Source organism: Thamnophis elegans, chromosome 4 (assembly GCF_009769535.1).
Source record: "Thamnophis elegans isolate rThaEle1 chromosome 4, rThaEle1.pri, whole genome shotgun sequence".
Classification (NCBI taxonomy): domain Eukaryota; kingdom Metazoa; phylum Chordata; class Lepidosauria; order Squamata; family Colubridae; genus Thamnophis; species Thamnophis elegans.
Genome location: NC_045544.1, coordinates 72,157,990 through 72,174,304, shown reverse-complemented (window position 1 = coordinate 72,174,304; position 16,315 = coordinate 72,157,990). Strand labels below are relative to the sequence as shown.

General features: G+C 41.6%; 1 protein-coding gene across 2 annotated transcripts in view; it reads left to right on the top strand.

The window, feature by feature from the left end:
• SMYD3 (SET and MYND domain containing 3) overlaps positions 1–16,315 on the top strand; it is a 341,929-nt gene that overhangs the window by 298,692 nt on the left and 26,922 nt on the right. The window contains exons 9-10 of one of the 2 annotated variants that reach the window (XM_032217105.1): positions 7,086–7,173; positions 10,059–10,233. In XM_032217105.1, the coding sequence (XP_032072996.1) occupies positions 7,086–7,173; positions 10,059–10,233 (263 nt within the window). Of the gene's footprint in view, positions 1–7,082; positions 7,174–10,058; positions 10,234–16,315 lie in introns of both variants that reach the window. The other variant, XM_032217104.1, reaches the window with a different exon arrangement.

The following is a 16,315-nucleotide window of genomic DNA, read 5'->3' as shown; positions in this document are numbered from 1 at the left end:
CTTACCTTGCCGCTCATATGTTCTAAAAAAATAACCTTTTTTTGTCTGGTATTAAGGATGAAAAAAATGTTTGGCATCCTTGGCATAAACTATCATTTTTTCTTCATTTGATGGGACATAGTTTGCTTGAGGTTTTTTGCTTCTGCCTAAGGAAACAGCAGCTATATTTCTTCTTAACCCCACCCCTCCTCCAAGTTGTATGAATGGACAAAGAGTTCCTGAAAAGCTTTCTTGTTCTGCTACTTTCTAATGGCCTAGCAATAATATTGCTTTAAAATATAATTGTGCTTAAAACATCAGAGATACAGTAGAAGGAAGCAAACCTCTATACCTGTTTCCCAGTCACACGGACTTGATGCTGTATTCACAATCTCCTCCCCCCAATTATTTGATTGGGGAGATGATGTGGTAGGGTACAGGAAATACAGAGAAGGGGACAGCAGATGTAGCTACTTCATCTATACAGCTTCTATGAAAAACTTGTAGAGTCAATTGCATTGTCAGAACTAATTAATTAAGATTCTTGATACTGTTTGTGGCTACCGAATTTAGATGAAAGCAAAAAAATTTCAGAGAGGGAGGGAGAGAGAGAAAGAAAGAGAAATAAAGAAAGTATTGCTATTTAAAAGGTAAAGGTTCCCCTCACACATATGTGCTAGTCATTCTCAACTCTAGGGGGCAGTGCTCATCTCCATTTCAAAGCCGAAGAACCAGCACTGTCCGAAGACGTCTCTGTGGTCATGTGGTCAGCATGACTAAATGCCGAAGGCGCATGGAATACAGTTACCTTCCCACCAAAGGTGGTTCCTATTTTTCTACTTGCATTTTTACATGTTTTCGAACTGCTAGGTTGGCAGAAGCTGGGACAAGTAATGGGAGCTCACTCCGTTAGGTGGTGCTAGGGATTTGAACTGCCGACCTTTCTGATCGACAAGCTCAACGTCTTAGCCACTGAACCACCCTGTCCCAGTTTGTTGCTATTTAGTGCCTATCTAAATTTTACAGCCCAACTATGGTAACTCCATTGTCCTCAGATAGACTGTAAATAAGCTGATGATAGAACCACTTTGTATGATATGTCCACATTAGACCCTAGTCCCATTTGTTGGTTGATCATGCACTATGTAGATCTGGCTTTCTAGTCTTTCAAATACAGTACATTTCCTACATGTCTTCTCAAAATTTAAAAAGGCACATTAAATCAAAACCTATGTAATTAATTCTGTGCCCTTTGAAGGCGGTACAGTTAGATCACAGACAACCTTGACTCATCCCTGTTATATGCAAATTTTAACAGGTCTGGATCTGTATGATTAACATTACTGACATAGGTACTTCAGCATGAACTTTATTGTTCTATTGCTGACCTTTTATGTGCTTTCATTCTGTACAAAATTATTTCCAGGTGAACATATTGCGATCAGATTGTTTATGTTTTGGCAACTACATTTGCAAATTTTAAAAGGAACACTACTTTCTTTGTGATTCCTTATGTATAATATAATTGAAGCCTGAGAAGCCATTTAATGTAATAAACTGTTAAGATAGTATAAGAGTTCACCTATTTTCCTTCCATTTAAACCTCTATAGTAGGCAGCACTAAAGCTACACATGGAATTAATATGAGCTCCGGGTGTATATTTCCTCCTTTTTGGAATGCACAATAATTAACTTCACTGTGTGGAAAATGCAGATTAAAACCTCTTAACTTTTGTGCTCTTGGGATGATAATTGATATGAAAATTGGTTTGCCATCCCTAAGCTCCTTTGTTTAAATTATGGTACTGGCAGAGAATATGTTTTTTTAGAATTTTATCTGCTGTAAACCTCACATGATCATCATTCATGGATTATTATTTTCTGCTGACAAGCGGAGCAACTTAAAAATCCCTGTTAAAGCAGACAAAGCTGAGCTTTGTCAAAGAACTTTCTCCTTTGGTTTTAGTAAGATTTTTTTTTAAACCGGTTGCCTCTCTTGATAGTGAGTAATGGTGTTTCAGAGACGTTATGCACAATATAGAACAATACATTAGTATACATTAGTTGGGGTGCATTGTCTATAGCGTATCCATGATATTTCAATATCTGAAGCATCATCTTTGTCTTTCTTTAAGTCTCTCATAGCTTCTCCTACTCAAGTAGATTATCTCAGTGTAGTCTGCCAATTCTTCAGTCCCATGACTGCTCATTTTTCCTTGAGCACTCCTATTCATCTAAAACTCTTCTCAAAACCCTGCTTCTTCCATGCCAATGGGAAAACATTGGAAAGATGAAATACATATTATTCCTTTTCTCAGCTTCATCCCATTTTACCATATTCTTTTCTGTTTCCTTTACTTCTGTTTGTTTCCTTTTTTTACCTCCCAAAATGTAGCTTATAAACTCTTCTAAATGAGACTATTGTATTTTTGGCTCATTTATTGATGCTTTCCTTATTATTTTTTGAGATTTGAGATTTTATTAATATTTGTATGCCGCCCTTTTCCCTGAGGGGACTCAGGGCGGCTCACACAAAATCAGGGGAGGGGAAAACAAACATTGACAAAGAAAACATATGGTAAAATAGTCAGCAACATACATTCATCATTCGGGAGGGGCAACTATCCTTGTCCCCAGGCCTGACGGGCTAGCCAGTTCTTAAGGGCTGTGCGGAAGGCCTGGACGGTGGAGAGGGTACGAATCTCCACGGGGAGCTCGTTCCAAAGGGTCGGGGCTACTACTGAGAAGGCCCTCCTCCTTGTAGTTGCCAGCCGACACTGGCTGGCCGATGGAATACGGAGGAGGCCTAATCTATGTGATCTTATTGGTCGCAGGGAGGTAATTGGCAGAAGGCGGTCTCTCAAGTATCCAGATCCACTACCATGTAGGGCTTTATGGGTGACTAGTAGCACCTTGAAGCGCATCCGGAGATCGACAGGTAGCCAGCGCAGCTCGCGGAGGATAGGTGTTATGTGGGTGAACCGAGGTGCACCCACAATCACTCGCGCGGCCGCGTTCTGTACTAGCTGAAGTCGCCGGATGCTCTTCAAGGGCAGCCCCATGTAGAGCACATTGCAGTATTCCAGCCTAGAGGTCACAAGGGCCCGGGTGACTGTTGTGAGAGCCTCCCGATTCAGGTAGGGTCGCAACTGGCGCACCAGGCGAACCTGGGCGAAAGCCCCCCTGGTCACAGCCGTCAAGTGGTGGTCAAACGATAGCTGTGGATCTAGGAGGACTCCCAAGTTGCGAACCCTCTCTGAGGGGTATAAAATTTGACCCCCCAGCCTGAGTGATGGAATATTGATCGAATCTTTGGGAGGGAAACACAACAGCCACTCGGTCTTTTCTGGGTTGAGTACAAGCTTGTTAACCCTCATCCAGTCCATAACGGCTTCAAGGCCTCGGTTCATCACGTCTGCCGCTTCATTGAGTTGGCACGGGGCGGACAAATACAATTGAGTATCGTCCGCATATTGATGGTATCTGATCCCGTGCCTGCGGATGATCTCTCCCAGCAGTTTCATGTAGATGTTGAATAGTAGGGGGGATAAGACCGAGCCCTGAGGCACCCCATAAGTTAGGGGCCTAGGGGACGATCTCTGCCCCCCCCACTAACACCGACTGCGACCTGTCCGAGAGGTAGGAGGAGAACCACCGCAAGACGGTGCCTCCCACTCCCACCTCCCGCAGTCGTCGCAGAAGGATACCATGGTCGATGGTATCGAAAGCCGCTGAGAGGTCAAGGAGGACCAGGATGGAGGAATGTCCTCCATCTCTGGCTCTCCAGAGATCATCGGTCAATGCGACCAAAGCGGTTTCTGTGCTGTAACCGGGTCTGAAGCCTGACTGGAAAGGGTCTAGATAGTTTGCTTCCTCCAAGGACCGTTGGAGCTGGAAGGCCACCACCTTCTCAACAACCTTCCCCAGGAAGGGAAGGTTGGATACTGGGCGATAGTTATTAAGAACAGCTGGATCCAGAGATGGTTTCTTCAGGAGGGGTCTCACCACCGCCGCTTTCAGTGCGGCGGGGAAGTTCCCCTCCCGAAGAGAGGCGGTAACAACCGCCTGGATCCAGCCTCGTGTCACCTCACTGCTGGTAGTAACCAGCCATGAGGGACACGGATCCAGTACACAGGTGGAGGTACTTACAGCCCTCATGGCCTTGTCCACATCCCCGGGGGCAACGTCCTGAAACTCAACCCAGAGATGTTCTACTTGATCCTCCTGTGCCTCGGCTGGAACTGCGGGGGTGGAGTCCAAGTCCGACCGAAACCGAGCAATTTTGTCCGCTAAGAATTGGGCATAATCCTCAGCTCTGCCCTGCAAGGGTTCCCCCGCTTCCCTTTTATTCAGTAGGGAGCGGGTTATCCTAAACAGGGCGGCTGGGCGGGACTCAGCGGACGCAACCAAGGTGGCTATGTAAGATCTTTTCGCTGCCCTAATTGCCCTGGTGTATTCCTTGGTGCAGGTGGTTACCATTGCTCGGCTCGATTCGGACTTATCGGACCTCCAACGGTGCTCTAGGCATCTCCTCCGGCGCTTCATCTCCCGGAGTTCCTCGGTGAACCAAGGAGGTCTCCGGGATCCGCCGCCTCGGAGGGGCCGTAGTGGCGCAATCCGGTCGAGGGCCTCCGATGCTGCCGAGTGCCACGCAGCAACCAGAGTCTCTACCGGACTGTGGGCGAAAGTGTCAGGAATAACCCCAAGCTCCGTCTGGAACCTTAACGGTTCCATAAGTCGCCTGGGACGGAACGACCTGGTCGGTTCCTCCTCCCTACAGTGGGGGTTTGGTCTCCGGAAGTCGAGCCTCAGTAGGCAGTGGTCTGACCACGACAGGGGTATGATGTCGTTCCCCCTCAGACCAAGATCACAAATCCACTGCTCCGAGAGAAATACGAGGTCAAGCGTGTGCCCCGCTGAATGGGTTGGGCCCCGAATTACTTGGGTCAAGCCCATGGCTGTCATGGAAGCCATGAACTCCTGCGCCCCATCAGAGTTTTCACCGAGCGACGGCAAATTAAAGTCCCCCAGGACCATCAACCTAGGGAACTCAATTGCCAGCTCGGCTACCGACTCGAGGAGCGAGGGGAGGGCTGCTGCAACGCTGTTGGGAGGCAGGTACGTTAACAGCAGACCCACTTGACCCTTGAGGTCCAACTTCATCAGCAGAGACTCACACCCGACAATCTCCGGAGCAGGGACCCTACGAGGAACTAACGACTCCCGGATAACAATGGCCACACCCCCACCCCTTCCCTGGGCTCTCGGCTGGTGTAGCACCTGAAATCCTTCTGGGCACAGCTCTACAAGGGGGACTCCTCCCTCTGGGCCCAGCCAGGTTTCAGTAATACATGCCAGGTCTGCCCTCTCGTCTAAAATTAAGTCCCGGACGAGAGGAGCTTTATGTACAACAGACCTGGCATTTAGCGACAACAGCCTGAGACCAGGGTCCTGACTACTTGCGCCATCTGGTCTCGGAGTGGGACTCATAGGGCCGGAAGGAGGGATCTCTGTAATGTAGCGAACCCTCCTTCCCCGGTAATGGCCTGCCCTAAAGTCCCCGCCGTATCTGCCCCTCCCTGCTACGACCGTAATACCCCGACCCTCTCCCGTGTCTCTGGACCCCTCAACCCCCCCCATGGCCCCCGCATCTCCCGGCAGGTCCTCCGAATCATACATACCCATGCACTCCCCCAGACAATCCCCACGTAAGAATTAAAATACACAAATTTACAACAATATAATGATAAAAAGTGGGACATTCATTCATCTCATGCATATCTCATACATATCCCATACAAAGAGAGAAGAGAAAGATGAAAGAAAAGAAAGAGGATATGATAGTTGCGCAGTTGATTAAAAATTTTAAATTTAAAAGTGCGAGTTCAGATGGCAAAATTGGCTCAATGTTCAGGGTTAAAGTGGCTAAGGACCAGTTATAGTTCTGATGGAATATGTGGGGGAGGATTTTGTAACCCCCCTCTTCTTTAGCAGATTTGTTGGTCAAAAGGTCCTGCGGGGGTCCAGTGCGAACACACAGTGCTGCCATCATCTGTCCACCCGCAGCCCGGGTCCAAAGTTTTCCTCCTGGGGGTAAAGCCACTCCAAGGGATTCCCAAAGGCACACCAGTAGAAATACATAAAGTACAAAGATGGAAAAGGCGTTGTAATTGCCAAGGGGCGCCGTTACTGTTCTCCAGATGAAACTTGCTTCCTCAGCACAAAATGGTTGAGGCAGCCCGAGAACCACCGGAATCCTTAGGGCCGATGGAGTCATCCAGGACTGTAAAATCCACGGGTGGTCTCCCCCGTTCCTCGTCCCCACTGCAGGCAGACGGAATAGGGAAGTAAGGCAGGCAATGAGGCCGCTAAAGGACGATGCCGCTGCCACCCAGCTGAGGTTCCTCTCCTCGCCGCCGGACAGCTGATACAAGCAAAACAGGTCGAGGGCCGCTGGAACCGCCAGGAACCATGTGGCCCGCGGTCGCAATGTCCAAATAACTTGGGAATGGTCCTGGAGATGGTCCCACGGCCGTAGTGCGCTCCCGTCGCGGGCCGGCGAAACCGAAAGGTGAAATAAGCGCCGGAGCCGCCGAAGAACGCCGTCGCCGTTTCCAGGCCGAAATTCTCCCCCTTGCTGCCGGGCGGCCAGACCAGGATGTAAAACGCCGAAGCTTTTGCGGTCCGGGGCTATCCCCAAAGAGGTAACCCCTACCGCTGACTGGTCTTTCCGGGTTCTCAGAATCTCAAGCCTCCCGAACAAGCCTCTCATAGTATGAATTAAAGCTGTTACTCGCGGTTTTTTTTGGCATTTTTTCATCGGGTAGCCTAGAGCTGACGGAGCCTCGCAGCCATCTTAATCTCGCACATGCGCGTAAGCATATAATACAAATATATGAAACTCAACTGTCGGTTTTGCTATTAATGTTGGATGTTAATTATTTTTAGAATTTTCTTGAAACATCTGACTTTCAGCTTCAGTTTTAGTAGAACATTATGGTATTCACTGTTATTTTACATCCGTGATAGGGTTACATGTTTCTCTTTCTTTTTTAACCAGATGCTTTTGTTTGTTTGTTTGTTTGCTTTTATTTCAATCAAAGCAGGATGCTGACATGTTGGCAGGTGATGAGCAAGCTTGGAAAGAAGCCAAAGAAGTTATAAATGCAGTAGGAGCACCAAAGTCACTTGAAGGTATCCTTGTTCCATAGTTCACACATTTCCGTTCAGATCAGGACATTATAACGATCAACTTGTTTTCTTGTCTTTGTTAAATTCATACTCTTCCTGCCTATAATATGTATTTTGTATTTTGTATTTTTCAAATAAAACCATATTTAAAAGAAAAGAAGCAAAAGGTAAATCAAATCAAAATGTGGTCTGGGTTATAGAAAACTCTTTTGTCATTAATTTTTTTCCTCAGCCTCTGTATCTTTAAGTTTCGGATTAATAGCAATAGCATTTAGGCTTATATGCCACTTTGTTGTGCTTTACAGCATTCTCTAAGAGGTTTACAGAATCAGCATATTGCCCCCAACAATCTGGGTCCCTATTTTACCAATCTCGGAAGGATGAAAGGTGGAGCCAGGATCGAACTCCTGGCTGTGGGCAGAGTTAGTCTGCAATCGTGAATGCAGAGTTAGTCTGCATTCTAACCACTGTGCTACCTCGGCTCTTGGTAGCAGAAACTTTGCTTTGGCCTTGTAGAACAAGATGACAGACACTTTAAATATTTAAGTATTAATACAGTTTGAAGAACCAAAAGAACGAACACACACACACACACACACAAACCCCTATATACTTAATAAAGTTAATCTTTTGGCCATCTAAGTTGCAATCCAATACTAACTTATTGAGACTTCACTACTAATTCCATTTTAAGTATAAAATGTTTGTAAATCAAGTTTAGACATCTACACTATTTTGCTATCTTTAATAACTGTGAGATTTTTTTCCTAGCTTTTCATCACTTCTCTCCAGTCCCATCAAATGTTGTTCTCTGTTTTTCTTTAGATCAGTTTCTCTCAAAAATCTTATGGTTTAGGATTAAGTTATGTCTGCAGAACTACTTTTTTCCTATTACTTCTGCTTGTCCCACAAGATCTGTCAGCGTGGGCATGCTCTGAACCCTTATATTAAACTATGCAATCTAATGGGAAACCTCAAAAGCATACTGTCAGCCTCTGTTTCATTATTTGCTTTCAGCTGCCATTGAAACGGGGAGGGGAGGCCTGGTATTTGGGAAGGGAAGTTTTAAGTACAGGAGAGATTGTAAAACGGGAGTTTTGTTCTCACCATCTACTGCGCATGCTGGAGATAGTGATTGGGGTGGCCAAGGCCAACCGTCCTGCATACCAACCTGATAATGCTCTTTGAAGATGGAACTCACATGACACCTAAGGTCAAGACAGTAGTCCAGTCAAGACTACTACTACTAACACGCTCTACATGGAGCTGCCCTTGAAGAGTATTCGGAGACTTCAGCTTGTCCAGAACGCAGCCGCGCGAGTGATTGTGGGTGCACCTCGGTACACCCACGTTACACCTATCCTCCACGAGCTGCACTGGCTGCCCATTGGTCTCCGGACATGCTTCAAGGTGCTAGTCGTTACTTTTAAAGCCCTACATGGTATCGGACCTGGGTACTTGAGAGACCGCCTCCTGCCAGTTACCTCCCAAAGACCTATTAGATCCCACAGACTAGGCCTCCCCCGAATTCCATCTGCCAGCCAATGTCGGCTGGCGACTCCTCGGGGGAGGGCCTTCTCTGTGGCTGCTCCGGCCCTCTGGAACGATCTCCCCATGGAGATCCGGACCCTTACTACCCTTCCGGCCTTCCACAAAGCGGTTAAGACCTGGCTGTTCCGGCAGGCCTGGGGCTGTTGAACTATCCAGCCCCATTCGAGGTTATGGCTGTTGTAGAATTTTAAATTGTTGTTTTTATTTTATTTTTTGTATCCCCTCCCTTTTTTATTGTGAGCCGGGAATAGGGCGGCATACAAATTCAATAAAAACTAAAACTAAACTAAACTAAGGGATTTGCAGATTGGACTGTGAGATGGTGTTACCAGGGGAAGGGGGTTTGGTCACATATTGATATGTATGATTTCACACGCTTTTGCCTCAGATCTTGCTTTGCTTAGCTGCTATCTTTTCATAACCAGTAAAAGTACTCTTAATTCTGCGAAATGGAGTTAAGTGGTTTCTTTCTTGGTTGCTGAGGGAGGCTGGCTTGACACATGCTGTCTCTTTTGCCACTCCTTTCCTATGGAATAGCTATCATTCTCACCCCAGAAATTCAGATGTCAGCAGTCAGCTGGCCATATGTAAGGTACTAAAGAACTGGATTTCCCAAATTAGCATTAATCCAAGTTATGGAACAGGTCCATCTTGATGTGATGATTACATGTTTTTGGAAATACTCTATTCGCAATGTATTGTGCGATCCAGAGTCACATGTTTATTGATAAATTCAGATAGTTTCTTGACTGGTATCAACTATGTTAAATTGGGAATATCAATGTCAACTAAGTATCTTATGAATGCTGATTTAATCATAGCAAAAACTCATAAAGAATTCATATTAAAATGAAGATATTTTGTCTTTTCTGCTACATCCCAAAGAAGATTGTCAGATACGATTAATAATGCTGAGCACCGTATAGAGTCCCTTTTTCCTTCCCCCATGTATTGTGGTCTCCATTTCCCTCCCATCCCCGAGCATATAATTTTCATCAGGGAAGAATTCCTTTTGTCAAAATTGTTACATTGAAAAAATATTTCTTTTCATTTACAAGATGAGTTTTAAACTAGAAAAAGATAACAAGAAATATGTTGTTAATTTTAAGAAAATAATGCTTAAAAGAAAATTAACTATAGCAAAGTTAGTTGTGGTTTCATATGATCACCATTCATATTCAATGTAGTTTGCTTTCATGTTTTGTTGGTTAAAAAAAATGGAACTCTTTCTATGGAAGAGTTTTGTAGAATAGAAAACTGAAGTGTTTAAACTTAATGTTTTGCCTTTTGATTGATGCTTCTGTCATGGGTTAATCCTTAACACAAATAAATGTCAGAATGGGAGCAAGTTCTGTTGTCCTGTCAGACGTTACTGAAGAGGAACACCTCTCGTCTCCCAGACACCAACATCTATCAGCTAAAATTACTTGACCTTGCCATGGATGCCTGCATAAACCTGGGCCTTTGGGAAGAAGCTCTGCATTATGGTAACCGAACTTTGGAGCCCTACAGGTAAGAGCTAGCATTACTGTGATTTATTGCAATGGTCTGTTTTCACCCAAGATGGTGAGGCACAGTGTATATTTTCTGTGTTGGGTTGATACAAGAAGGTGATAGTTTTTCCCATAGAAGCTGCAAGAAACCACTTTGCAGATATAATAAAGAAATTTGTACAGATACCTTTTTCATTCTGAAAACAGAGAATAAATTATTTTACAGGCATAAGGCAAAAGAAACTGTTTTATATTTATTGACAATTATGTTATACAGAGTAAGAAAACCAATTTCTTTCCACCACCACCCCCCCCCAGGCCCCCCAAGTTCCTTGATCATCACAGTATCGTAGGTTTTTTGCTCTGTAAGGTTTTTCCCCCCTCTTCCATTCAGCTCTTCAGGTACTTGTATTGATTTATATGCAAATGTACACCAGTCTTAAGGAATTGCTATTTTCTCTGGCTCTTTACATACAGATAGGATATGAAGAACTACCACTTTGATAAAGAGAGGAAACAATGAGTAGTTTACATTTACTCATCATTCTTTGATGTAAGATTAGCTGATCAACAAGGGATGATGTCTCTTTCTCATTGACACATCCAACCTTCCAACTGGACAATATCTTTTGTGGACAAAAAATGCCATTTCAACTTTTCCTGAGGCTAAAATCCACCATACCTGAAATGGGAAGGCTGGTTATTCTTTTTATGACATACATTTCCTTGGAAAGTTCTGGAATGTTTTGCATTAGGTCCCTCATTTTACTTTTCAAAACCTCCCAAGTACCTGTTAAGAGAATAGTATCATATCTTCGGTGACTCCTTTTTTTCCTTTTGGTGCTCCATGTTTTTAACCTGTCACTAATTAATTTTGATTCTCAGAGTTTGAACAAAAGAGAGCTTCTTCCTTTGAAACAGAGAATAGTTATAGATGCTATAGCTGCAAGGGCGAAAGAGCAGGGTGATCAAAGAAAATCTCTAACTTTGTATTCTTTCTCTCCATGTTTCTTTGGGTCACAGAAATACAGTTTTTTAAAAAAGAAAATAATGATGGGCAGCCTCAGTAATAGTATCTTCAAATACTAGTGGCATTATATCTCTTCTTATCTATTTACACAATGAAAACAGGCACTTCATACCATTCAGTGGAACTTGGTTGCAATAAAGGAGCATTTCACAAAGTGAATTTTAATTGCTATTCTGTTTCCAATAATCTCAGTCACATGCTTTTATTTTTTTTATTACAGATATTATTGAATATTCAAGTTCTAGAAAATTGCTTTAAATGTATGAATGTGCTGTATTATTTGGATCCTTTTAAATTTAATTTTGGGTACTTATTACTTATGAAGGACAATGATATAAAAATCTTAATCCTCTAGAGTCTAGACCAGAGGTGTCAAACTGGCAGCCCCCAGGCCAGATGTGTGACGCAGGCCACGCCGAACCCAGCTCTGAGAATGGGAGAAATGTCGTGAAACATCACATGATGGCAACATGATGCAACGAGTTTGACACACGTGGTCTAGACAGAAGAAGATCGTCCTGTTAAAGATACTAATTAAAGCAAACAATGGGTCAATGACAAAATTGCCCTTTAGTTACTTAATAATTAAAAATGAAACATAGTCTGATTTGTCAACAAAACTGCATTATGCAATTAAACAAAATGTTAGTAATTTCCAAATTTCAAAATTTTGGCCTTCAGAATCATTTTATTGAAAAATACTTTATTATTTAAACATCCATAAAAAGTATAACTCATAGTTTCATTGTTTTCACTGTTGTTTTATGTAAACCATGCTTTTCTACAAAATTGGTGAAAATAATGTGATAGTTCTGCTAGACAGAAGCCTCTCAAGGTTAACATTCTGTTTCTGTGGACAATAATTAGGATCCACTGGAGGATCCAAAGCAGAAGATGAATGCTCCCAATTGGAAAAGCCTTGTCTCTAGACATCCTGCCAAGAGTTATCAATAGGCTTTTTCTCCACAATTTTCTCTAATCTCCCTCATCAAAAATGACCTTTCTGTTTTAATTACTTGCTATACCTTTTCAGCTATGCTTCCATAACATTCAGAAATTGGTCAGAAATACCATATAGGTACAAAAGTTGTAGCAGAAAGCAATTATAAGGTTATCAAATCATTTCACCATATTTTTTTCTTGTGCGTCACACTTATTATAGCCAAGTTGTTGCCCTTGGTCCTGTTACCCCACAGTAGAGACACATACGATTGTATCTTCTTCATCGAAGGTTGCTGGCTTGCAAAGGCTCTCAACCTCTCTTCTACCTTGAGCTGGGTGTTGTAGTCTTTCCATGTGCGAAAGCATTTTCTGAGGAGAAACATTTTCAGTTTGAGGTCTTGTTATTTGAAGGTGTGTGTGTTTTTTTTAACCTTCAAGGCTTCACTACAAACTTCTGCAAAAAGTCTTCCGTTTCTCATTACAAGAAGTTGCACCTGAAGCAGCAGGATACCAAATCCTAGGGAATCTGTTGGGCTGCATTGAATTTCTCCAGTTGAATCAATCTACTGCTTGACTGCTTCCACAGTTCCATTACAGCTATCTATTTTCCTTTTCTCAGTTCTGAGGGAAAAGAAATATTCATATTGTTACCTGCAGGGAATAACCTGAAAAACAAGCCATCCATACAAATCGGAGGTGGTAGGACTTCCTTTAAAGGGGTTTAAAGTATTGGACTAAAACCATTTTAACTTCGGGGATTGTATTTACTGTGAGTATTTCCATTAAGTGATCAGTGGGGTGCATTTCTACTATAGTGTGCTAAGTGCAGTTTTTGAACTTATGTTTTCATTGCAGACATTGCTGGGCTTTCAGTATTTATTTAAAGGCCATGCTAAGCTATCACTCAAGTAAATGTAATGATGGATTTTGTGGTGTAGATTCACACTACAATGCACTGGCAAATTGATTACCAATATAACTTGGTCCAGAAGATTAAGAGTTCTTTGTAGTAGTCCAAAGCCTAGAATTCTACCTGCATGAAGCATACTAAAAGGAAGCCTTGCAGAATTTAGAAATCCAGGGGGAAAAATAATTGCATTGATTCTCACCACAATGATAGTGGCTGATTGTGAGTAGTGAAAATTTTTAGATTTTTTTCCTTATAAAGCTGTTTATTATGAGGTCCTCTTGTATTTTGGCTGTTATCCCACAAACTAACATTGTCAACCCAAGCCTGTAGAACATCTCTTTTAATCTAGAAGGAGAAAAAAAATAGTGTTGTGCTCTCGAATGTTTTGCACCATGTTGGAATTATTGAGAATTCAATTATATTCATAGGAAGATAAAAAAAAAGAACAGGTTTTACACAATTAACCTGATCGGATTCTGATCACGCAAAGTCACCCATACTGGGACTTATAGCAAGAAAGTCCACAGCACTTATCTTCTTCTTTTGAGGCTTGAAACACCACTATTTCAGTAAATTATATATACAACATAACACATTTGGAGACTCTATACAAAACCAGTTTTTATTTATTTAGGAAGTTGTGCATACAAAATTGTATTAGGATTAGGTATATTGAGTGTGTGTGTGTGTGTGTGTGCGCACACACACAAATATATGTGTGTGTGTGTGTGTGTGGTTTTTTTTATTTGTGCTGATAAATAAATAAAGGGAGACTAGTCTCCCTTTATTTATTTATCAGCACAAATAAAAAAAAACACAAATATAACAAAGGCAACAGTAAAAATATTGGGTTTCTGTCGTGATGGATTCTTGTGACGAGCCGATTGACAGATGATGGAAGCAGTTAGCTTCCTCCCATAATTGGGGCTTACCAGGGGTTATCTTATTTATATATATATATATATATATATATATATATATATATATATATATATATATATATATATATATATATATATATATATATATATATAAGCAATCCAGTTTTGCAGGGCAGCATAAGATTCAGGGCACATGAAACATGTGGGGCTAGACTTATGTGCTTGCCAACCACATCTGCTACTTGAATCTGGAAAAATCTGTATGTGGTTTAAGGTTTTTCCACAAATGCTGTGCATATGTCCAAATATAAGTTTATTCCAAACTCAACAAGAATTCTAATGCAATAAGTGAGTGTTACTAGTTCTTATTATTGGAATTGCTGGAAATGAATTATTTGTGAATATTAAAATGCCAAACATGGTAGAAAAGGCCTATGCTTGAAATGATATATTAATTAAAACTGTTTTCCAACAGGGCTGCACGGGTTACCAATAGGTTTCCAGGTGCAATTCAATATGCTGGTGGTTTTCTATTAAGTCCTATTTGGCACAGAGACTGGATATTTGTGCAATGCAATCAATAAACAGTTCAAACCTAAAAGAGAAGCAAAAGGCTTGGGAAAATATAAAACAGACAAATTTCATTTTGTTTGAAATAATTTTCTTTATTTTATTATTTGTGTTTAATATAAATAAAATTTACAATGCAAGCCTTTATTACTCAGATTTCTCTTTACACATCTTTCAACTTACTGAAAAGAATGGAAAACCCTTATTCTTAAACAATTATCATATTTGAATCTGTATCTTTGCCATGATAACCATACAGTTCGTCCTTATCTTACAATCACAATTTAGTCCATAATTTCCATTGCTAAGCTAGGCAGTTGTTAAGTGAGGCATGCCCCATTTTATGACTTTTTTCCATGGTTGTTAGGCGAATCACTACAGTTATTAAGTGAATCGTGTGGTTGTTAAATGAATCTGGCTTCCCCATTGACTTTGCTTGTCAGAAACTCCCTGGGAAGGTTGTGAATGACAATCCCAGCAGTCTGGGATGCTGCAACCATCAAAAATACATTTGCCAAGCACCTGAAGTTTGATCATGTGACTGTGGGGATGCTGCAATGGTCATATGTATGAGAACTGGTCATGTAATTTAAAAGGGTCATTAAACAAATAGTTATAAGTCAGCCACTACCTTTATCTGCTCATGCAAAAGTAGAGCTTAGTAAGATTTCTTATGTTAATTTAAATAAATGTTAGATATTGTGACAGGGAACTGAGGAGCTTTTGTGGATAGTTGAATAAAACATTCAGTATTAAGTGGCATTTTGGCCACATGGAAATGTTTCACATCAACTAAATCTGTTGCAAAATAAATAAAAGGCAAATGAAATTGTTCCTAAGAGTAAATGAAAGAGAAAGTACTCTTCTTGCTTGGGATTTTCAGATTCTATTTCTTATTTATAGTCTGCAGAGAAAAAGTACAAGTCATTAAATGCAAGAACGAGCACCAGACTAGAGTGGGAAGATACTGTAGAATTTCATCTCACAAGTTACACAATGAAAAATATGTGTCAAAAATACTTCTTATGAGAAAACATGTTTTGAATTCACCAAAACAAATTTTGAAGTGAGTTAAATGAAGAATGGATGTGTTACTATCCTAGAAGACAGATCTTTTTATAGAGCCAGGTTTTAAGCATATGCTTAAAATCCCATTTTCAGTCCTTGACATCTCCAGCTAAAAAATCTTGGGTAGAACAGTTGGAGAGGAAACTACTCCTCTGTCATCTGCTGTCAGCTGGAATAAATGATACAGCAGTAGATGGTAGCTTCTCATGTGAATGGAAATTGGCATGCTACCCATAATTCAATTCTGGAGTTCTCTTTGTTCTTTCTCGCATTTGTGAACAAAGCCATAATTATGAGAAATAATTCTTGAAATGTTCATTGTTGATGAAATAGCAGGAGCCTTTTCATCACTTCATTTCCCATTTGCTTTTGCGCCTAATGGGAGAGGTCCTAGAAGATTTGGAGAATCCACCTTGTCTAAAAAGTCTGGCTGCCAATAGGTAGAGAAAGAAATTGTATTCTTAATAGTAATAAGCTTTTCTGATAGCAGGATACTGAAACAAGTATTAATGCAATAAAATCAATTCTAAAATAGAGAACAAGATGGTTGCATCCTGTTTTACCCCAGGGTTTCATTGCATAAAGCCTGAGGCCTTTCAAATCAGATGTCATTTTTAGGTCATTTTATAAAAGGCCAGGGCTGCCCGCCTCTCTTTCTCCAGAAGCAGTTGCTTTTTTCAGTCAACTTTTAAACCGCACA